Source organism: Brienomyrus brachyistius, chromosome 9 (assembly GCF_023856365.1).
Source record: "Brienomyrus brachyistius isolate T26 chromosome 9, BBRACH_0.4, whole genome shotgun sequence".
NCBI classification, from domain to species: Eukaryota; Metazoa; Chordata; class Actinopteri; order Osteoglossiformes; family Mormyridae; genus Brienomyrus; species Brienomyrus brachyistius.
In genome coordinates this window covers 22,256,459-22,278,379 of record NC_064541.1, presented here as the reverse complement: position 1 = coordinate 22,278,379, position 21,921 = coordinate 22,256,459, and the positions used below count along the sequence as shown (strand labels likewise).

Here is a 21,921-nt window from a genome sequence, read left to right as displayed (position 1 = left end):
ACCGTTTACCCTTTGATATGAATCTGTGAGCCTCAGCACGCTTACATTTTCATGTTGTCGCCTGCTCATCCAACAATCGCATTCCATTCAGTAACAAAGGCACCTGGAGATGCATGCAGCTTCATCAGACATGGCGCTCAGCCTACCGCAGGCTTGCTCGAATGAAGTTCACCTAAGGAACCACTCGCAAACACTTGGCGCAGGCAACAGACTGCGCGCATTTCTTTTCACGCTAGTTTGCGTCAGATGCGACTCTCTTCCGTCGCATTTGCAACGGAACTCCTCTTTCGTTAAATACCTGAAATACAGGGGAGAGCGCGAACGCAGTCCCCCACTACCAGAAATTATGCAGTCGAGATTCCCACATTTGGGGAATTCGCAGGGGTCAGCACAGCCGCAGTGCAATGGCTATGCCTCGCCCTGGGTGAACCACCTTCGTGATCATGGTATCTCCCCTGCCAGGTAAGTATGAGTTGGATGAGGGTCATGTGACCCTGTTGTGCTACTCGCCTGCCTACTCTGAGTCGCAGTGGGAAAGTTAAGGTGGGGCCGGATTAACTCCCATAATCCTCTGCGCTGTCGCATATGGCTCTGGGCCAGGTAAGACTGCTCTCGTAGCTCAGCCTTGGCCTAGGAGCAGTCTGCTCGCAATACAGCAAATGATTTTTCAAAGAAAGAAGAATGAGACCGTTTACCCTTTGATATGAATCTGTGAGCCTCAGCACGCTTACATTTTCATGTTGTCGCCTGCTCATCCAACAATCGCATTCCATTCAGTAACAAAGGCACCTGGAGATGCATGCAGCTTCATCAGACATGGCGCTCAGCCTACCGCAGGCTTGCTCGAATGAAGTTCACCTAAGGAACCACTCGCAAACACTTGGCGCAGGCAACAGACTGCGCGCATTTCTTTTCACGCTAGTTTGCGTCAGATGCGACTCTCTTCCGTCGCATTTGCAACGGAACTCCTCTTTCGTTAAACACCTGAAATACAGGGGAGAGCGCGAACGCAGTCCCCCACTACCAGAAATTATGCAGTCGAGATTCCCACATTTGGGGAATTCGCAGGCGTCAGCACAGCCGCAGTGCAATGGCTATGCCTCGCCCTGGGTGAACCACCTTCGTGATCATGGTATCTCCCCTGCCAGGTAAGTATGAGTTGGATGAGGGTCATGTGACCCTGTTGTGCTACTCGCCTGCCTACTCTGAGTCGCAGTGGGAAAGTTAAGGTGGGGCCGGATTAACTCCCATAATCCTCTGCGCTGTCGCATATGGCTCTGGGCCAGGTAAGACTGCTCTCGTAGCTCAGCCTTGGCCTAGGAGCAGTCTGCTCGCAATACAGCAAATGATTTTTCAAAGAAAGAAGAATGAGACCGTTTACCCTTTGATATGAATCTGTGAGCCTCAGCACGCTTACATTTTCATGTTGTCGCCTGCTCATCCAACAACCGCATTCCATTCAGTAACAAAGGCACCTGGAGATGCATGCAGCTTCATCAGACATGGCGCTCAGCCTACCGCAGGCTTGCTCGAATGAAGTTCACCTAAGGAACCACTCGCAAACACTTGGCGCAGGCAACAGACTGCGCGCATTTCTTTTCACGCTAGTTTGCGTCAGATGCGACTCTCTTCCGTCGCATTTGCAACGGAACTCCTCTTTCGTTAAATACCTGAAATACAGGGGAGAGCACGAACGCAGTCCCCCACTACCAGAAATTATGCAGTCGAGATTCCCACATTTGGAGAATTCGCAGGGGTCAGCACAGCCGCAGTGCAATGGCTATGCCTCGCCCTGGGTGAACCACCTTCGTGATCATGGTATCTCCCCTGCCAGGTAAGTATGAGTTGGATGAGGGTCATGTGACCCTGTTGTGCTACTCGCCTGCCTACTCTGAGTCGCAGTGGGAAAGTTAAGGTGGGGCCGGATTAACTCCCATAATCCTCTGCGCTGTCGCATATGGCTCTGGGCCAGGTAAGACTGCTCTCGTAGCTCAGCCTTGGCCTAGGAGCAGTCTGCTCGCAATACAGCAAATGATTTTTCAAAGAAAGAAGAATGAGACCGTTTACCCTTTGATATGAATCTGTGAGCCTCAGCACGCTTACATTTTCATGTTGTCGCCTGCTCATCCAACAATCGCATTCCATTCAGTAACAAAGGCACCTGGAGATGCATGCAGCTTCATCAGACATGGCGCTCAGCCTACCGCAGGCTTGCTCGAATGAAGTTCACCTAAGGAACCACTCGCAAACACTTGGCGCAGGCAACAGACTGCGCGCATTTCTTTTCACGCTAGTTTGCGTCAGATGCGACTCTCTTCCGTCGCATTTGCAACGGAACTCCTCTTTCGTTAAATACCTGAAATACAGGGGAGAGCGCGAACGCAGTCCCCCACTACCAGAAATTATGCAGTCGAGATTCCCACATTTGGGGAATTCGCAGGGGTCAGCACAGCCGCAGTGCAATGGCTATGCCTCGCCCTGGGTGAACCACCTTCGTGATCATGGTATCTCCCCTGCCAGGTAAGTATGAGTTGGATGAGGGTCATGTGACCCTGTTGTGCTACTCGCCTGCCTACTCTGAGTCGCAGTGGGAAAGTTAAGGTGGGGCCGGATTAACTCCCATAATCCTCTGCGCTGTCGCATATGGCTCTGGGCCAGGTAAGACTGCTCTCGTAGCTCAGCCTTGGCCTAGGAGCAGTCTGCTCGCAATACAGCAAATGATTTTTCAAAGAAAGAAGAATGAGACCGTTTACCCTTTGATATGAATCTGTGAGCCTCAGCACGCTTACATTTTCATGTTGTCGCCTGCTCATCCAACAATCGCATTCCATTCAGTAACAAAGGCACCTGGAGATGCATGCAGCTTCATCAGACATGGCGCTCAGCCTACCGCAGGCTTGCTCGAATGAAGTTCACCTAAGGAACCACTCGCAAACACTTGGCGCAGGCAACAGACTGCGCGCATTTCTTTTCACGCTAGTTTGCGTCAGATGCGACTCTCTTCCGTCGCATTTGCAACGGAACTCCTCTTTCGTTAAACACCTGAAATACAGGGGAGAGCGCGAACGCAGTCCCCCACTACCAGAAATTATGCAGTCGAGATTCCCACATTTGGGGAATTCGCAGGGGTCAGCACAGCCGCAGTGCAATGGCTATGCCTCGCCCTGGGTGAACCACCTTCGTGATCATGGTATCTCCCCTGCCAGGTAAGTATGAGTTGGATGAGGGTCATGTGACCCTGTTGTGCTACTCGCCTGCCTACTCTGAGTCGCAGTGGGAAAGTTAAGGTGGGGCCGGATTAACTCCCATAATCCTCTGCGCTGTCGCATATGGCTCTGGGCCAGGTAAGACTGCTCTCGTAGCTCAGCCTTGGCCTAGGAGCAGTCTGCTCGCAATACAGCAAATGATTTTTCAAAGAAAGAAGAATGAGACCGTTTACCCTTTGATATGAATCTGTGAGCCTCAGCACGCTTACATTTTCATGTTGTCGCCTGCTCATCCAACAATCGCATTCCATTCAGTAACAAAGGCACCTGGAGATGCATGCAGCCTCATCAGACATGGCGCTCAGCCTACCGCAGGCTTGCTCGAATGAAGTTCACCTAAGGAACCACTCGCAAACACTTGGCGCAGGCAACAGACTGCGCGCATTTCTTTTCACGCTAGTTTGCGTCAGATGCGACTCTCTTCCGTCGCATTTGCAACGGAACTCCTCTTTCGTTAAACACCTGAAATACAGGGGAGAGCGCGAACGCAGTCCCCCACTACCAGAAATTATGCAGTCGAGATTCCCACATTTGGGGAATTCGCAGGGGTCAGCACAGCCGCAGTGCAATGGCTATGCCTCGCCCTGGGTGAACCACCTTCGTGATCATGGTATCTCCCCTGCCAGGTAAGTATGAGTTGGATGAGGGTCATGTGACCCTGTTGTGCTACTCGCCTGCCTACTCTGAGTCGCAGTGGGAAAGTTAAGGTGGGGCCGGATTAACTCCCATAATCCTCTGCGCTGTCGCATATGGCTCTGGGCCAGGTAAGACTGCTCTCGTAGCTCAGCCTTGGCCTAGGAGCAGTCTGCTCGCAATACAGCAAATGATTTTTCAAAGAAAGAAGAATGAGACCGTTTACCCTTTGATATGAATCTGTGAGCCTCAGCACGCTTACATTTTCATGTTGTCGCCTGCTCATCCAACAATCGCATTCCATTCAGTAACAAAGGCACCTGGAGATGCATGCAGCTTCATCAGACATGGCGCTCAGCCTACCGCAGGCTTGCTCGAATGAAGTTCACCTAAGGAACCACTCGCAAACACTTGGCGCAGGCAACAGACTGCGCGCATTTCTTTTCACGCTAGTTTGCGTCAGATGCGACTCTCTTCTGTCGCATTTGCAACGGAACTCCTCTTTCGTTAAATACCTGAAACACAGGGGAGAGCGCGAACGCAGTCCCCCACTACCAGAAATTATGCAGTCGAGATTCCCACATTTGGGGAATTCGCAGGGGTCAGCACAGCCGCAGTGCAATGGCTATGCCTCGCCCTGGGTGAACCACCTTCGTGATCATGGTATCTCCCCTGCCAGGTAAGTATGAGTTGGATGAGGGTCATGTGACCCTGTTGTGCTACTCGCCTGCCTACTCTGAGTCGCAGTGGGAAAGTTAAGGTGGGGCCGGATTAACTCCCATAATCCTCTGCGCTGTCGCATATGGCTCTGGGCCAGGTAAGACTGCTCTCGTAGCTCAGCCTTGGCCTAGGAGCAGTCTGCTCGCAATACAGCAAATGATTTTTCAAAGAAAGAAGAATGAGACCGTTTACCCTTTGATATGAATCTGTGAGCCTCAGCACGCTTACATTTTCATGTTGTCGCCTGCTCATCCAACAATCGCATTCCATTCAGTAACAAAGGCACCTGGAGATGCATGCAGCTTCATCAGACATGGCGCTCAGCCTACCGCAGGCTTGCTCGAATGAAGTTCACCTAAGGAACCACTCGCAAACACTTGGCGCAGGCAACAGACTGCGCGCATTTCTTTTCACGCTAGTTTGCGTCAGACGCGACTCTCTTCCGTCGCATTTGCAACGGAACTCCTCTTTCGTTAAACACCTGAAATACAGGGGAGAGCGCGAACGCAGTCCCCCACTACCAGAAATTATGCAGTCGAGATTCCCACATTTGGGGAATTCGCAGGAGTCGAGTCTACGGTAGAGGAAAGTCTACGGTGACTGTAGACTGACTGTAGACAGTTTGGCCATCCGATTGGCTTAGCCGACTGTAGACTGCCAATCGTCTGGCAGAATTTGACTGTAGACTACCTATCAGCGATGCGGCATTCTCTAGCTCCCGCCCACCAATCTGATTGGACGTGACATTCCCCTCGGAATTTGATCGCCGCTAATAAATGATCGTGATATCCTACAATAATTTCATTTACTGAGCAACTACTTCTGCTTGAGCGGCGGCGTTTTCAACTTGCTGAAGAAAGCAAAGAGTTTCTGCACGACGATCTTCTTCCTGTGAATTTCAAGATTTACCTACGGTAAGTGTAAACTGATTACAGTTAACTTTTCCGTCAATAATTATGATGGTCGGTCACTCAAATGCCATGTAAACGCAAGAATCCGCAGGAAAAAAAAAAAACCAGTAGAGCAGAGAATAATAGTTTATATAGTTTATACAATAACACCAGAACCCCTTTAACCTCTAAAGATTAAATAAGCGGGATGCGCAGAATAAACTGTACACACAGCACTGCATTTGACGGAATAAATGGCAGAGCAGCGTCGGATTTTATAATCTTATTAAATGCCATGTAAACGCATTTTTCGGTGCCGAAAAAAGCATCAGAAATAATTACTTTGGTAATACATGTGTAAGACAAGTGCTCGCAATATACAGTAACTCCTTGGTTATTTGCGAGATGACGGCAAAGTATATTTTGCAGGAATATTTCTGGAGATAGTCTTTGTTAGTGTATTTGTAAGCTTGTTAATGTAAAGGCAAAAAAATGGCTTTGTATTAAGCGGGAATATTTCTGGAGCTAGTATTTGTTAGTGTATTTGTAAGCTTGTTAATGTAAAGGCAAAAAAATGGCTTTGTATTAAGCGGGAATATTTCTGGAGCTAGTATTTGTTAGTGTAAGTAGTATATCCTTAATATCACGTACGTGTTCGTTTCTGAGGATGGAATGTCACACTTTTAAACTGCTGTCAATGTGCCATGGTACCATGTACCATGAGAGTATTCATGGTTGATCGTGATGTAAATGATCGGTATGATTGGAATGCTTGCTGCATTGTTACCGGGTCTGGCGGATCTGAACACCACAAATGTCATTTACATACAATGTATGCGAAATGTAGAGTACAGTACTGTTGGTGTTGGCGGTGTAAACTTTTTATAAAACAAAAAAGCAAAATTTTAGAGATTGCGACGTCATCAGTACATTTCAAACTACATTCCAGGTAAACTAAAGATGGCAGCACCAGCAATCCGGGTTGTGAACCCCAGCGCTGTGGCAGGTCGCCAACAGGCCGTACTTGTGGCAACCAAAGAAGCCCGTATGTACAAGGAGAAGAAGATGACCTTCCCCAGACCCCCCAGTGAGCTGCTGCACCAGGCCACTGCCCTCCACCATGCCGAAAAACTCCTCTGTGCTGGAGGGATTTCCGCACCATCCCGCCAGCAGTGCCTGGGGAAGCTGGTCATGCCGTTTGGCCAGTATGAACATGCACCGTTCTGCTGGCTTGTGGCAAATGACGTGGGCTACATGAAGTAGTAAGTATATTATATATATGAAACCGCATTCATCTTTATTTTCATTTACGCTTAAGTGTCATTTTATTTAGCTGCTGAGAGCAGTTCTCCTCCATGTCATGTTGCTTTTTTGCAGAGTTTTTTTGCCAGTAATTATAACGCCATGTTGCTTGTGATTGCAGTGTCATTGACAAGCACAGAGAGGAGGCGGCAAACCCTCGCAGGACAGCCGCAATCCAGAACCACTGGATTAAAGACTGTCTGGCGGAGTATGCAGAGAGCTTCCCGCAAGTGTCAATTCTCCTGGAGGCAAACATCGACCAGTGTATATATGGTCAGAAAGGCTTTGAAGACCATAGCTTTCGGGAGATGTGGGAGCTCTACCGGCAGCACTCCAGGCTGAAGGACAGGCCAGAGAGTTTCAGCAGTGAGCAGAGTGAGCTTATCCGGAAGGCCTACAGTTCGGCGAGCAGGTGGCTACATACACCTGTCACACATATAACGAGTGTGACAATGAAGAGATTTAGAAAATACATCAACGACAGGAAGGACCAAGTAAGTTGCAGCACGTGCTTGTAAATGTAAATTGTTGCAATTACTGCTCATTTGCATTGTTGATTACTTGAAACGCACAGTCAACAACAGCTTATTGATTTGTTTAAATTTTTTTTTTACCAGGAATTGAGCTCCACTAGCCAAGACCCCACGTGGCTGGATGACTCTGCTTTTTCAGCGGTGATGGATTTGGAAGGAGGTAATTGTTTGGCGGACACGGTTAATGTCTACCTCAGACATCTTTCAAAATATGAAATTATTCGGCTGGGTGCACTGAAAATCTTTCTTTGTGATTTTCAGAACTGGGCAGGTCCAAGACGCAGAAGCACGAGGCATCCTCCTGCCAGGCGTCTTCCACCGTCCAGGCGCTCTCCACCCCACAGGCATCCTCCCCTGCCAAGATGCCCTCCTCCATCCAGGCCTCTTCCAGTGTCCCGTCTTCATCCACCTCACGCTCTTCCACCAAAGCGTCCAAGGCAACCTGCTCCACCCAGACATTGTCCTCCGCCAAGGCCTCTTCCACTTTCTCTACCCAGCAGTCTTCACCCACCAAGGAGCCTCTGCCCAGCACCTCTTCTGTGGAGTCATCTCAAAGCGAATCCCCTGTAAGCGATATTCATATACATGCAAACAGATGGTAAAGAGAATGTGCATCACTCTGCAGTGATATGCTGTGTGGGCATGTATAACTATACAAGTACAACTCTTTGCATAAATGTGTATTAAAGTAATATTCTGTTGCTATGTCCCAGGTTAAGCTGGAGGGCTGGGTGCGTCTGTGGGAAAACCCCAACGGCATCCCATCAGCCGACATTTCCTGGCTCAAAGAGGACACCGAAAGAGGGATGTTCACGCCCGTCCAAACCTACAGAGACCACACTGGACACCTGAAGAGGCGACGGGTGATGAGACCAGACCGCATGTGGTTTCACCCACCAGAGTGTCCTGGCTACGTCAGGGGTTCTCTGCCAAACCCGGACCCCTTCTTCCGCAGCCGCGTCTTTGTGTGGCGTCCTGTTGGGGTGTGGAGATGCTCCCTGAAGTGTCCCCGAGGTGAAGCGTGTGTGGGAGCAGGACAGAATGTTCACCTCTACAAGTCTGGCTTTCACCACCGGGTATTAATTCACTTAATTCAGTAATAAAGTGGAATGTTTATTACTGTTTATTTAAACATACAAATAGGAGCACAGTGCATCATATGCCCCTGTTTTATGCACTTCAGGTACGTCACATCTGCGATGTATCCAGCTGGTACACAATGCTGACGGAGGTCCTGTGTTGTGGACCGTGTACGAAGGCGGCCAGGAGGGGAGAAGGTGGCACCATGGGTCGGTGGCTCGCATGGGATCCTGCTATTTTATCCCAACTCAGCGAGGCTCATCAAGCTCTGTTCCCTGCCATTCTTACCACCAAGTGAGTGTACAGCACATTCTGTGTGTGTGAGTGTGTGTTTGTCTGTTTAAAAACCTTTAAAAATACTGACGGTGCCTCTGCTTACAGGCGCGGTGTGGACAGGAATGTCGTGCGTCTCCTGAGGGACCGGACAGAAGGAAACACCATGGTCAAGGTGTGGCGGCAGATAGAGGAGAATCACGTGGAAGAGTACCTTCGATGCAAGGACCTCTACACCACGCTCCTTATGGCTTTAGTGGCACCCGGAGGGATCGTCTCTGCATTGAAGCAGACGTTCAAGGCACCACCTCCTCAGAGAGAGATCCCCTCTGCGCGTCTCTTGCGCCACGCCTTCCTGCTGGCCGAGGCCGACAATGTGCGGGACTACCGGAGCCAGATCCTCTCCACTTTTGGCACTGTGCTGAAAATGGATTCCACCAAGAAAGTATGTAAACTTCCTAAATGATAAAATTGAAAAAAAAAAAAACATTGCAGAACGTTTTCTAATTTTTATTCAATGATTTTCACATAAAACAATCACCTATACTTAAAGTCTAACAGCGATTATCCCTTTATTCAAACTTGTAGGTGGTGAAGAAGCTGTCCGGCGAAGGTCATGGCTCAGCCGAATGGTTCACCAGCATAGGAAACGAGCATTCTCAAATAGTTTCCTTTGTTCTCACTTGTGAGGAGTCCGCAAAGGAGCTGCAGCCGATGTGCCACGGTGTCATGGAAAGGTTTCGGCTGGCGGATCAACCCGTCCCCAAAATTCTCTATGTGGACCGTGGGTGTTGCCGTGAAAAGGGACCGACAGCGTTGGAAACCATGTTCCAGCCTTGGGTGGACAATGGGATGGTTGTGCGTCTGGACATTTTCCATTGGATCCACCGGTTTGACGCAGCCATCCGATCAGAGTCGCACTGCAAGTACGCCATTTTCAAGTCTGCCGTAGCTGGGGCAGTGCTGGCGTACAACCGCACGGACTTGGAGCTGCTCATCAAGGCGGTCAGAGCCAAGGACCCGGCAGCGCTGAAGTCCGTGTCGGACGAGGATGTGGTGCGGCTCTACATTCCCAGGGAGCAGCTGAAGCATCACGTGCGGAGGGTCACACTCGGGGCTCAGGAAACGTTCCAGCTCATCCAGCTGGCCATCGAGGAGCTTAAAGGTCCCGCCGGTCTGGATGAGAATGGAGTGAGCCTCTTCAAAACACCAGGTATGAAAAAAAAGAAGCTATTACATCACAAATACCAGTAGCGTGAAAAGTGAAACATAAAACATGGGATGTATCTATTTCACACATTTACATTGTATACATTTACAGAGGCCATTGATGAGATCTGGGCGGAGCAGCAGCGGCATCTGGAGTGCATCCAGGATCCACCAGACATGAGCATGTATAGGGTTGCACGTAACACATCCATCAACAATGTGGATGTGCCCTATTATAAATGTCTGCGTGGAAGCAACAGCCTGGAAGGATTCCACAAAGCTCTGCCGCAGATGATTCCAGGTATGAACGTGTAGTCTGATCACTTCTAACAAATGAACCATGGTCCTGTTGTTATTCCAACACCTTTATACATTTTATTGTGATGTGCAGGTCCTCACTGCGCAGCGCGGCCCTATCAGGTTTACCTGCTAAGCGGCATTGCGCGGTGGAACTCTGACAGGAGCTCAGATGCCGTGTTTGGTGGCAGAGGACGGCGCCACAGGACCTACTCTGCGCCGCTGATTGACCGCCTCAACACCCGCTGTCAGCAGCTGTTTGGTGAGACCGTGGAAGAGAACTTCCGGACCCCTGCTGATGTCCCTTCCGACGAGCTGCTTGGGTTAGAGTACCTGTTCAGCCAGAGCACAGGTCTATCGGGCACATTTTCCCTTAGCGGCATTGTCGATGATGGACCTGGTCCGGAGGAGGAGGTGGTTCAGCCCGGGCGGCCTGATCCAGACGAGGCGTACGAGAGCGATGTGGACCCACAGGACGATGTTCCGGATGCTGTCCTCGCCCGCATCACACTCACCAGCGATGAAACTTCCACTGTCTATCCTCCGGCCTTTGTGAGTAACTGCGTATCTCCTAGATTGAAATACAGCACAATTGTTACCGCAGAAAGTTTATATATTTAACTTACGGTTCAAGTCCACAGAGTAATACATTATTCTATATGTATGGATCCATATATATATATATATATATATATATATATATATATATTTATTTATTTATTTACTTTGTTCCATTTATGTCTCAAGAATAATGTCTTACTTACTTTGTGGTGACATATTTATGCAATTTCCAGCCAGAGGAAACCTGAAAAGTTAGTTCAAATCGAAATGCGGTATGGGTATGAGAAATTTTGGGGTTGACGGCACCACATGTATTTACCACATTCGTATGTCTTTTGTTTTTTTTAAAGGAGGACGCCTGCAGCCCAAATCCTCTTCCTGGCTTTCAAAAGCTGGAAAGGTTCTGCTCTGTGTTGGTGGAGATTGGCTTGCTAGACGACAAGCTGTCACTCAGCACAGAGCAGCGGAACAGGGTCCTTGAAGCCTGGAATGTCATGGAAGAGCATGACAAGCATCCACAGCGATTTAACCAGCTGTACAGATCACACTGGGGCAACACCCTCTACTGCCGCACGAAAAGAGATGACCCCTTCGAGGCTGCAGTAGTACAGCGGGTGAAGATGGCCAAGCGGTACGCTCCAGCCCAACACGACATCAGCGCGCAGCACAACAGACTGATGTACACGCTGGTGAAACTGTTGTGGTTGCACTCACCTCAAGGGTCTCGCACCAGCCCTGAGAAGACCTTCATCGTAAAGGCGTACCAGCGAATCCAGCACCGGATTTTGGTGGAGGATCCAGTCCTCTGCAAGGCTGGCATTCCTCTGCCAAAGATTAACACAAAGACCGTGCGGGACTTCATTCGGCGCCAAGAGAGGCTCCTCAACATGCGGGCAACAAAACAGCCGTTGACCGTCACAAAGACCACCTCCATCTCATCCGTTGACCTACCTCCGGCACCACACCAGCCAGCGGTCCTCCCTGCACCAGACTACCCCCGGATGGAATATGTGCCCACACCCAGCACGGCAGGCACAAAGGTGTTAAAGGGAAGGACAGATGTGGTGATGCCACTCTCCCGGCCTCAACCACCACTGTCGGCACCGCTGAGGAAAACCCCGCCCACTTCTACCATCACCAGGCCCTTGACCTCCCTCTCTGCATCTGCAGCAGCCCCTGCGATTGCTGGTCCCTCCACACAGCCCATGATGCTCGCCAGTGCATCAGCCCCTCTGATTGCTGGCCCCTCCACACAGCCCACAATGCTTGCGAGTCAGTCAGCTCCTGCGATTGTTGGTCTGCCCATCTCATCCTATCCATCTTTGCCCATGATGCCCGCTTCTGAAAGCACATTCTACAGCACTGACAGTCCTTCAGCCTGGGCGAGAGCTACGCTGTATAAGCGTAAACTGAAGGAAGCTCCCTCAGGTATTGGAGAGAAATTATCACGGGTGCAAAATCTCCCCGTTTGTACACTCTGCCGCCAACCGACCCAGGGACACAAGAAATACAAAAAAAAGAGTTTCTGTCCAGTAAAAATGATGTCTCCATCTAAAGGTCTAAGCAGCAGAGTGTATGATAGCTACGAACACTTTATGTCTGTTGTGGATGACTTTTAGGAATGAGGTGTAGCTCCTCTTCTCTCCTTGGGGATCGGCAAATGTAAATAGTTGAATGTAAAATAGTTGTTTAAACCATGCTCCGTGTTTTTTATTAATTCCCTTAACTGTAGTGTTGTGGTGTTATTACTTGGTACAATGCTGCTATAAATCATCAGTGTAACATGTAAGAGCATTAACAACATTATAACATTGCTGCAATTATTGATCTCTGCACTTTGTGAATTCTCATCCATGGTACAATGCTGCTATAAATCATCAGTTGTAACATGTGAGAGCATTGCTGCAATTATTGATCTCTGCACTTTGTGAATTCTCATCCATGGTACAATGCTGCTATAAATCATCAGTTGTAACATGTGAGAGCATTGCTGCAATTATTGATCTCTGCACTTTGTGAATTCTCATCCATGGTACAATGCTGCTATAAATCATCAGTTGTAACATGTGAGAGCATTGCTGCAATTATTGATCTCTGCACTTTGTGAATTCTCATCCATGGTACAATGCTGCTATAAATCATCAGTTGTAACATGTGAGAGCATTGCTGCAATTATTGATCTCTGCACTTTGTGAATTCTCATCCATGGTACAATGCTGCTATAAATCATCAGTTGTAACATGTGAGAGCATTGCTGCAATTATTGATCTCTGCACTTTGTGAATTCTCATCCATGGTACAATGCTGCTATAAATCATCAGTTGTAACATGTGAGAGCATTGCTGCAATTATTGATCTCTGCACTTTGTGAATTCTCATCCATGGTACAATGCTGCTATAAATCATCAGTTGTAACATGTGAGAGCATTGCTGCAATTATTGATCTCTGCACTTTGTGAATTCTCATCCATGGTACAATGCTGCTGTCATCAATGTGTTGGTCAATAAAGAGTAATTTTTTTTTTACTTCAGTGCTGAACTTTATTACTGCGATTTTGCGCCCACACAATGTCAATAAATAACAATAAAGCATGCTTTATTTGACAACATCGTTTAAGAACGACACCAGAGTTACTGTGTATTAGAAAGCACTTTACCAAATCATACAAAAGTTTCTTGCAAGAGAACACTCAACCAGATGCTGCTCAACCTTGGCCATGTGTATTCCTGGTAGTCCTTTGGTTTGCCCCCGTCGCTGCCTCATAATTCTCTGTTGAAAACACAAAGAAAACAGTCACAAGTAACAGGAGTGACACATGTCAATTAAAGTTTGTTAATAGTTCAGCTTTATCAACAGATAATGCATGACATAAAGTTTATTTACATATATACACATATATACATATACATATATAAAAATAAATTATATACTTTAATTACCTTTACTTAAGTAATTACTACCAAAAAACAGTAGCAGAGATTTCAGATCCAGAGAGTGCCAAGTGTATGATAAAACATACTATTAATGCAGAAATGCTAGAAAGAATGAATAACCAGAAACCAAGGCGATAATTATTCTAGACATCCTCAAACCGACACGCCCATCATCATTTATGAATTGGAATGAATAACCAGAAACCAAGGCGATAATTATTCCAGACATCCTCAAACCGACACGCCCATCATCATTTACGAATTGGAATGAATAACCAGAAACCAAGGCGATAATTATTCCAGACATCCTAAAACTAAACACGCCCATTTTCTCTAAGCATACACGCCCATTATCATCCGTAGACCCCCCACCAATCATATCGCTTATGAAATGCGATACCGTACGGCGCACCCCCATTCGCAGGGGTCAGCACAGCCGCAGTGCAATGGCTATGCCTCGCCCTGGGTGAACCACCTTCGTGATCATGGTATCTCCCCTGCCAGGTAAGTATGAGTTGGATGAGGGTCATGTGACCCTGTTGTGCTACTCGCCTGCCTACTCTGAGTCGCAGTGGGAAAGTTAAGGTGGGGCCGGATTAACTCCCATAATCCTCTGCGCTGTCGCATATGGTTCTGGGCCAGGTAAGACTGCTCTCGTAGCTCAGCCTTGGCCTAGGAGCAGTCTGCTCGCAATACAGCAAATGATTTTTCAAAGAAAGAAGAATGAGACCGTTTACCCTTTGATATGAATCTGTGAGCCTCAGCACGCTTACATTTTCATGTTGTCGCCTGCTCATCCAACAATCGCATTCCATTCAGTAACAAAGGCACCTGGAGATGCATGCAGCTTCATCAGACATGGCGCTCAGCCTACCGCAGGCTTGCTCGAATGAAGTTCACCTAAGGAACCACTCGCAAACACTTGGCGCAGGCAACAGACTGCGCGCATTTCTTTTCACGCTAGTTTGCGTCAGACGCGACTCTCTTCCGTCGCATTTGCAACGGAACTCCTCTTTCGTTAAACACCTGAAATACAGAGGAGAGCGCGAACGCAGTCCCCCACTACCAGAAATTATGCAGTCGAGATTCCCACATTTGGGGAATTCGCAGGGGTCAGCACAGCCGCAGTGCAATGGCTATGCCTCGCCCTGGGTGAACCACCTTCGTGATCATGGTATCTCCCCTGCCAGGTAAGTATGAGTTGGATGAGGGTCATGTGACCCTGTTGTGCTACTCGCCTGCCTACTCTGAGTCGCAGTGGGAAAGTTAAGGTGGGGCCGGATTAACTCCCATAATCCTCTGCGCTGTCGCATATGGCTCTGGGCCAGGTAAGACTGCTCTTGTAGCTCAGCCTTGGCCTAGGAGCAGTCTGCTCGCAATACAGCAAATGATTTTTCAAAGAAAGAAGAATGAGACCGTTTACCCTTTGATATGAATCTGTGAGCCTCAGCACGCTTACATTTTCATGTTGTCGCCTGCTCATCCAACAATCGCATTCCATTCAGTAACAAAGGCACCTGGAGATGCATGCAGCTTCATCAGACATGGCGCTCAGCCTACCGCAGGCTTGTTCGAATGAAGTTCACCTAAGGAACCACTCGCAAACACTTGGCGCAGGCAACAGACTGCGCGCATTTCTTTTCACGCTAGTTTGCGTCAGACGCGACTCTCTTCCGTCGCATTTGCAACGGAACTCCTCTTTCGTTAAACACCTGAAATACAGGGGAGAGCGCGAACGCAGTCCCCCACTACCAGAAATTATGCAGTCGAGATTCCCACATTTGGGGAATTCGCAGGGGTCAGCACAGCCGCAGTGCAATGGCTATGCCTCGCCCTGGGTGAACCACCTTCGTGATCATGGTATCTCCCCTGCCAGGTAAGTATGAGTTGGATGAGGGTCATGTGACCCTGTTGTGCTACTCGCCTGCCTACTCTGAGTCGCAGTGGGAAAGTTAAGGTGGGGCCGGATTAACTCCCATAATCCTCTGCGTTGTCGCATATGGCTCTGGGCCAGGTAAGACTGCTCTCGTAGCTCAGCCTTGGCCTAGGAGCAGTCTGCTCGCAATACAGCAAATGATTTTTCAAAGAAAGAAGAATGAGAAAGTTTACCCTTTGATATGAATCTGTGAGCCTCAGCACGCTTACATTTTCATGTTGTCGCCTGCTCATCCAACAATCGCATTCCATTCAGTAACAAAGGCACCTGGAGATGCATGCAGCTTCATCAGACATGGCGCTCAGCCTACCGCAGGCTTGCTCGAATGAAGTTCACCTAAGGAACCACTCGCAAACACTTGGCGCAGGCAACAGACTGCGCGCATTTCTTTTCACGCTAGTTTGCGTCAGACGCGACTCTCTTCCGTCGCATTTGCAACGGAACTCCTCTTTCGTTAAACACCTGAAATACAGGGGAGAGCGCGAACGCAGTCCCCCACTACCAGAAATTATGCAGTCGAGATTCCCACATTTGGGGAATTCGCAGGGGTCAGCACAGCCGCAATGCAATGGCTATGCCTCGCCCTGGGTGAACCACCTTCGTGATCATGGTATCTCCCCTGCCAGGTAAGTATGAGTTGGATGAGGGTCATGTGACCCTGTTGTGCTACTCGCCTGCCTACTCTGAGTCGCAGTGGGAAAGTTAAGGTGGGGCCGGATTAACTCCCATAATCCTCTGCGCTGTCGCATATGGCTCTGGGCCAGGTAAGACTGCTCTCGTAGCTCAGCCTTGGCCTAGGAGTAGTCTGCTCGCAATACAGCAAATGATTTTTCAAAGAAAGAAGAATGAGACCGTTTACCCTTTGATATGAATCTGTGAGCCTCAGCACGCTTACATTTTCATGTTGTCGCCTGCTCATCCAACAATCGCATTCCATTCAGTAACAAAGGCACCTGGAGATGCATGCAGCTTCATCAGACATGGCGCTCAGCCTACCGCAGGCTTGCTCGAATGAAGTTCACCTAAGGAACCACTCGCAAACACTTGGCGCAGGCAACAGACTGCGCGCATTTCTTTTCACGCTAGTTTGCGTCAGACGCGACTCTCTTCCGTCGCATTTGCAACGGAACTCCTCTTTCGTTAAACACCTGAAATACAGGGGAGAGCGCGAACGCAGTCCCCCACTACCAGAAATTATGCAGTCGAGATTCCCACATTTGGGGAATTCGCAGGGGTCAGCACAGCCGCAGTGCAATGGCTATGCCTCGCCCTGGGTGAACCACCTTCGTGATCATGGTATCTCCCCTGCCAGGTAAGTATGAGTTGGATGAGGGTCATGTGACCCTGTTGTGCTACTCGCCTGCCTACTCTGAGTCGCAGTGGGAAAGTTAAGGTGGGGCCGGATTAACTCCCATAATCCTCTGCGCTGTCGCATATGGCTCTGGGCCAGGTAAGACTGCTCTCGTAGCTCAGCCTTGGCCTAGGAGCAGTCTGCTCGCAATACAGCAAATGATTTTTCAAAGAAAGAAGAATGAGACCGTTTACCCTTTGATATGAATCTGTGAGCCTCAGCACGCTTACATTTTCATGTTGTCGCCTGCTCATCCAACAATCGCATTCCATTCAGTAACAAAGGCACCTGGAGATGCATGCAGCTTCATCAGACATGGCGCTCAGCCTACCGCAGGCTTGCTCGAATGAAGTTCACCTAAGGAACCACTCGCAAACACTTGGCGCAGGCAACAGACTGCGCGCATTTCTTTTCACGCTAGTTTGCGTCAGATGCGACTCTCTTCCGTCGCATTTGCAACGGAACTCCTCTTTCGTTAAACACCTGAAATACAGGGGAGAGCGCGAACGCAGTCCCCCACTACCAGAAATTATGCAGTCGAGATTCCCACATTTGGGGAATTCGCAGGGGTCAGCACAGCCGCAGTGCAATGGCTATGCCTCGCCCTGGGTGAACCACCTTCGTGATCATGGTATCTCCCCTGCCAGGTAAGTATGAGTTGGATGAGGGTCATGTGACCCTGTTGTGCTACTCGCCTGCCTACTCTGAGTCGCAGTGGGAAAGTTAAGGTGGGGCCGGATTAACTCCCATAATCCTCTGCGCTGTCGCATATGGCTCTGGGCCAGGTAAGACTGCTCTCGTAGCTCAGCCTTGGCCTAGGAGCAGTCTGCTCGCAATACAGCAAATGATTTTTCAAAGAAAGAAGAATGAGACCGTTTACCCTTTGATATGAATCTGTGAGCCTCAGCACGCTTACATTTTCATGTTGTCGCCTGCTCATCCAACAATCGCATTCCATTCAGTAACAAAGGCACCTGGAGATGCATGCAGCCTCATCAGACATGGCGCTCAGCCTACCGCAGGCTTGCTCGAATGAAGTTCACCTAAGGAACCACTCGCAAACACTTGGCGCAGGCAACAGACTGCGCGCATTTCTTTTCACGCTAGTTTGCGTCAGATGCGACTCTCTTCCGTCGCATTTGCAACGGAACTCCTCTTTCGTTAAACACCTGAAATACAGGGGAGAGCGCGAACGCAGTCCCCCACTACCAGAAATTATGCAGTCGAGATTCCCACATTTGGGGAATTCGCAGGGGTCAGCACAGCCGCAGTGCAATGGCTATGCCTCGCCCTGGGTGAACCACCTTCGTGATCATGGTATCTCCCCTGCCAGGTAAGTATGAGTTGGATGAGGGTCATGTGACCCTGTTGTGCTACTCGCCTGCCTACTCTGAGTCGCAGTGGGAAAGTTAAGGTGGGGCCGGATTAACTCCCATAATCCTCTGCGCTGTCGCATATGGCTCTGGGCCAGGTAAGACTGCTCTCGTAGCTCAGCCTTGGCCTAGGAGCAGTCTGCTCGCAATACAGCAAATGATTTTTCAAAGAAAGAAGAATGAGACCGTTTACCCTTTGATATGAATCTGTGAGCCTCAGCACGCTTACATTTTCATGTTGTCGCCTGCTCATCCAACAATCGCATTCCATTCAGTAACAAAGGCACCTGGAGATGCATGCAGCCTCATCAGACATGGCGCTCAGCCTACCGCAGGCTTGCTCGAATGAAGTTCACCTAAGGAACCACTCGCAAACACTTGGCGCAGGCAACAGACTGCGCGCATTTCTTTTCACGCTAGTTTGCGTCAGATGCGACTCTCTTCCGTCGCATTTGCAACGGAACTCCTCTTTCGTTAAACACCTGAAATACAGGGGAGAGCGCGAACGCAGTCCCCCACTACCAGAAATTATGCAGTCGAGATTCCCACATTTGGGGAATTCGCAGGGGTCAGCACAGCCGCAGTGCAATGGCTATGCCTCGCCCTGGGTGAACCACCTTCGTGATCATGGTATCTCCCCTGCCAGGTAAGTATGAGTTGGATGAGGGTCATGTGACCCTGTTGTGCTACTCGCCTGCCTACTCTGAGTCGCAGTGGGAAAGTTAAGGTGGGGCCGGATTAACTCCCATAATCCTCTGCGCTGTCGCATATGGCTCTGGGCCAGGTAAGACTGCTCTCGTAGCTCAGCCTTGGCCTAGGAGCAGTCTGCTCGCAATACAGCAAATGATTTTTCAAAGAAAGAAGAATGAGACCGTTTACCCTTTGATATGAATCTGTGAGCCTCAGCACGCTTACATTTTCATGTTGTCGCCTGCTCATCCAACAATCGCATTCCATTCAGTAACAAAGGCACCTGGAGATGCATGCAGCTTCATCAGACATGGCGCTCAGCCTACCGCAGGCTTGCTCGAATGAAGTTCACCTAAGGAACCACTCGCAAACACTTGGCGCAGGCAACAGACTGCGCGCATTTCTTTTCACGCTAGTTTGCGTCAGATGCGACTCTCTTCCGTCGCATTTGCAACGGAACTCCTCTTTCGTTAAATACCTGAAACACAGGGGAGAGCGCGAACGCAGTCCCCCACTACCAGAAATTATGCAGTCGAGATTCCCACATTTGGGGAATTCGCAGGGGTCAGCACAGCCGCAGTGCAATGGCTATGCCTCGCCCTGGGTGAACCACCTTCGTGATCATGGTATCTCCCCTGCCAGGTAAGTATGAGTTGGATGAGGGTCATGTGACCCTGTTGTGCTACTCGCCTGCCTACTCTGAGTCGCAGTGGGAAAGTTAAGGTGGGGCCGGATTAACTCCCATAATCCTCTGCGCTGTCGCATATGGCTCTGGGCCAGGTAAGACTGCTCTCGTAGCTCAGCCTTGGCCTAGGAGCAGTCTGCTCGCAATACAGCAAATGATTTTTCAAAGAAAGAAGAATGAGACCGTTTACCCTTTGATATGAATCTGTGAGCCTCAGCACGCTTACATTTTCATGTTGTCGCCTGCTCATCCAACAATCGCATTCCATTCAGTAACAAAGGCACCTGGAGATGCATGCAGCTTCATCAGACATGGCGCTCAGCCTACCGCAGGCTTGCTCGAATGAAGTTCACCTAAGGAACCACTCGCAAACACTTGGCGCAGGCAACAGACTGCGCGCATTTCTTTTCACGCTAGTTTGCGTCAGACGCGACTCTCTTCCGTCGCATTTGCAACGGAACTCCTCTTTCGTTAAACACCTGAAATACAGGGGAGAGCGCGAACGCAGTCCCCCACTACCAGAAATTATGCAGTCGAGATTCCCACATTTGGGGAATTCGCAGGAGTCGAGTCTACGGTAGAGGAAAGTCTACGGTGACTGTAGACTGACTGTAGACAGTTTGGCCATCCGATTGGCTTAGCCGACTGTAGACTGCCAATCGTCTGGCAGAATTTGACTGTAGACTACCTATCAGCGATGCGGCATTCTCTAGCTCCCGCCCACCAATCTGATTGGACGTGACATTCCCCTCGGAATTTGATCGCCGCTAATAAATGATCGTGATATCCTACAATAATTTCATTTACTGAGCAACTACTTCTGCTTGAGCGGCGGCGTTTTCAACTTGCTGAAGAAAGCAAAGAGTTTCTGCACGACGATCTTCTTCCTGTGAATTTCAAGATTTACCTACGGTAAGTGTAAACTGATTACAGTTAACTTTTCCGTCAATAATTATGATGGTCGGTCACTCAAATGCCATGTAAACGCAAGAATCCGCAGGAAAAAAAAAAAACCAGTAGAGCAGAGAATAATAGTTTATATAGTTTATACAATAACACCAGAACCCCTTTAACCTCTAAAGATTAAATAAGCGGGATGCGCAGAATAAACTGTACACACAGCACTGCATTTGACGGAATAAATGGCAGAGCAGCGTCGGATTTTATAATCTTATTAAATGCCATGTAAACGCATTTTTCGGTGCCGAAAAAAGCATCAGAAATAATTACTTTGGTAATACATGTGTAAGACAAGTGCTCGCAATATACAGTAACTCCTTGGTTATTTGCGAGATGACGGCAAAGTATATTTTGCAGGAATATTTCTGGAGATAGTCTTTGTTAGTGTATTTGTAAGCTTGTTAATGTAAAGGCAAAAAAATGGCTTTGTATTAAGCGGGAATATTTCTGGAGCTAGTATTTGTTAGTGTATTTGTAAGCTTGTTAATGTAAAGGCAAAAAAATGGCTTTGTATTAAGCGGGAATATTTCTGGAGCTAGTATTTGTTAGTGTAAGTAGTATATCCTTAATATCACGTACGTGTTCGTTTCTGAGGATGGAATGTCACACTTTTAAACTGCTGTCAATGTGCCATGGTACCATGTACCATGAGAGTATTCATGGTTGATCGTGATGTAAATGATCGGTATGATTGGAATGCTTGCTGCATTGTTACCGGGTCTGGCGGATCTGAACACCACAAATGTCATTTACATACAATGTATGCGAAATGTAGAGTACAGTACTGTTGGTGTTGGCGGTGTAAACTTTTTATAAAACAAAAAAGCAAAATTTTAGAGATTGCGACGTCATCAGTACATTTCAAACTACATTCCAGGTAAACTAAAGATGGCAGCACCAGCAATCCGGGTTGTGAACCCCAGCGCTGTGGCAGGTCGCCAACAGGCCGTACTTGTGGCAACCAAAGAAGCCCGTATGTACAAGGAGAAGAAGATGACCTTCCCCAGACCCCCCAGTGAGCTGCTGCACCAGGCCACTGCCCTCCACCATGCCGAAAAACTCCTCTGTGCTGGAGGGATTTCCGCACCATCCCGCCAGCAGTGCCTGGGGAAGCTGGTCATGCCGTTTGGCCAGTATGAACATGCACCGTTCTGCTGGCTTGTGGCAAATGACGTGGGCTACATGAAGTAGTAAGTATATTATATATATGAAACCGCATTCATCTTTA

General features: G+C 48.7%; 1 protein-coding gene, 15 non-coding genes and 3 pseudogenes across 16 annotated transcripts; 1 reads left to right on the top strand and 18 right to left on the bottom strand.

Annotated features, from left to right (window-relative positions):
• Positions 1 to 306: 306 nt before the first annotated feature.
• On the bottom strand, positions 307 to 470 carry LOC125749788 (U1 spliceosomal RNA). The gene has a single exon (XR_007400081.1). It is a non-coding gene; the product is annotated as a U1 spliceosomal RNA (small nuclear RNA).
• Positions 471 to 992: 522 nt separating this feature from the next.
• Positions 993 to 1,156, bottom strand: LOC125749925 (U1 spliceosomal RNA). The gene has a single exon (XR_007400213.1). It is a non-coding gene; the product is annotated as a U1 spliceosomal RNA (small nuclear RNA).
• Positions 1,157 to 1,678: 522 nt separating this feature from the next.
• On the bottom strand, positions 1,679 to 1,842 carry LOC125749928 (U1 spliceosomal RNA). The gene has a single exon (XR_007400216.1). It is a non-coding gene; the product is annotated as a U1 spliceosomal RNA (small nuclear RNA).
• Positions 1,843 to 2,364: 522 nt separating this feature from the next.
• Positions 2,365 to 2,528, bottom strand: LOC125749787 (U1 spliceosomal RNA). Its single transcript, XR_007400080.1, has one exon. It is a non-coding gene; the product is annotated as a U1 spliceosomal RNA (small nuclear RNA).
• A 522-nt stretch (positions 2,529 to 3,050) lies between these two features.
• Positions 3,051 to 3,214, bottom strand: LOC125749786 (U1 spliceosomal RNA). The gene has a single exon (XR_007400079.1). It is a non-coding gene; the product is annotated as a U1 spliceosomal RNA (small nuclear RNA).
• Positions 3,215 to 3,736: 522 nt separating this feature from the next.
• On the bottom strand, positions 3,737 to 3,900 carry LOC125749785 (U1 spliceosomal RNA). Its single transcript, XR_007400078.1, has one exon. It is a non-coding gene; the product is annotated as a U1 spliceosomal RNA (small nuclear RNA).
• Positions 3,901 to 4,422: 522 nt separating this feature from the next.
• On the bottom strand, positions 4,423 to 4,586 carry LOC125749784 (U1 spliceosomal RNA). Its single transcript, XR_007400077.1, has one exon. It is a non-coding gene; the product is annotated as a U1 spliceosomal RNA (small nuclear RNA).
• Positions 4,587 to 5,108: 522 nt separating this feature from the next.
• Positions 5,109 to 5,286, bottom strand: LOC125749952 (U1 spliceosomal RNA; annotated as a pseudogene).
• Positions 5,287 to 8,629: 3,343 nt separating this feature from the next.
• On the top strand, positions 8,630 to 12,652 carry LOC125748878 (uncharacterized). The gene is made up of 6 exons (XM_049025542.1): positions 8,630 to 8,718; positions 8,806 to 9,142; positions 9,286 to 9,910; positions 10,019 to 10,207; positions 10,298 to 10,755; positions 11,115 to 12,652. The coding sequence occupies exons 1-6, from the start codon at positions 8,630 to 8,632 to the stop codon at positions 12,381 to 12,383; spliced, it is 2,967 nt and encodes a 988-aa protein (XP_048881499.1). The 3' UTR covers positions 12,384 to 12,652.
• A 1,428-nt stretch (positions 12,653 to 14,080) lies between these two features.
• Positions 14,081 to 14,210, bottom strand: LOC125749949 (U1 spliceosomal RNA; annotated as a pseudogene).
• A 522-nt stretch (positions 14,211 to 14,732) lies between these two features.
• On the bottom strand, positions 14,733 to 14,896 carry LOC125749883 (U1 spliceosomal RNA). The gene has a single exon (XR_007400171.1). It is a non-coding gene; the product is annotated as a U1 spliceosomal RNA (small nuclear RNA).
• Positions 14,897 to 15,418: 522 nt separating this feature from the next.
• LOC125749783 (U1 spliceosomal RNA) lies at positions 15,419 to 15,582 on the bottom strand. Its single transcript, XR_007400076.1, has one exon. It is a non-coding gene; the product is annotated as a U1 spliceosomal RNA (small nuclear RNA).
• Positions 15,583 to 16,104: 522 nt separating this feature from the next.
• LOC125749863 (U1 spliceosomal RNA) lies at positions 16,105 to 16,268 on the bottom strand. The gene has a single exon (XR_007400152.1). It is a non-coding gene; the product is annotated as a U1 spliceosomal RNA (small nuclear RNA).
• A 522-nt stretch (positions 16,269 to 16,790) lies between these two features.
• On the bottom strand, positions 16,791 to 16,954 carry LOC125749782 (U1 spliceosomal RNA). Its single transcript, XR_007400075.1, has one exon. It is a non-coding gene; the product is annotated as a U1 spliceosomal RNA (small nuclear RNA).
• Positions 16,955 to 17,476: 522 nt separating this feature from the next.
• Positions 17,477 to 17,640, bottom strand: LOC125749780 (U1 spliceosomal RNA). The gene has a single exon (XR_007400073.1). It is a non-coding gene; the product is annotated as a U1 spliceosomal RNA (small nuclear RNA).
• A 522-nt stretch (positions 17,641 to 18,162) lies between these two features.
• Positions 18,163 to 18,326, bottom strand: LOC125749779 (U1 spliceosomal RNA). The gene has a single exon (XR_007400072.1). It is a non-coding gene; the product is annotated as a U1 spliceosomal RNA (small nuclear RNA).
• A 522-nt stretch (positions 18,327 to 18,848) lies between these two features.
• On the bottom strand, positions 18,849 to 19,012 carry LOC125749777 (U1 spliceosomal RNA). Its single transcript, XR_007400071.1, has one exon. It is a non-coding gene; the product is annotated as a U1 spliceosomal RNA (small nuclear RNA).
• Positions 19,013 to 19,534: 522 nt separating this feature from the next.
• LOC125749776 (U1 spliceosomal RNA) lies at positions 19,535 to 19,698 on the bottom strand. The gene has a single exon (XR_007400070.1). It is a non-coding gene; the product is annotated as a U1 spliceosomal RNA (small nuclear RNA).
• A 522-nt stretch (positions 19,699 to 20,220) lies between these two features.
• Positions 20,221 to 20,398, bottom strand: LOC125749951 (U1 spliceosomal RNA; annotated as a pseudogene).
• Between the last annotated feature and the right edge of the window lie 1,523 nt (positions 20,399 to 21,921).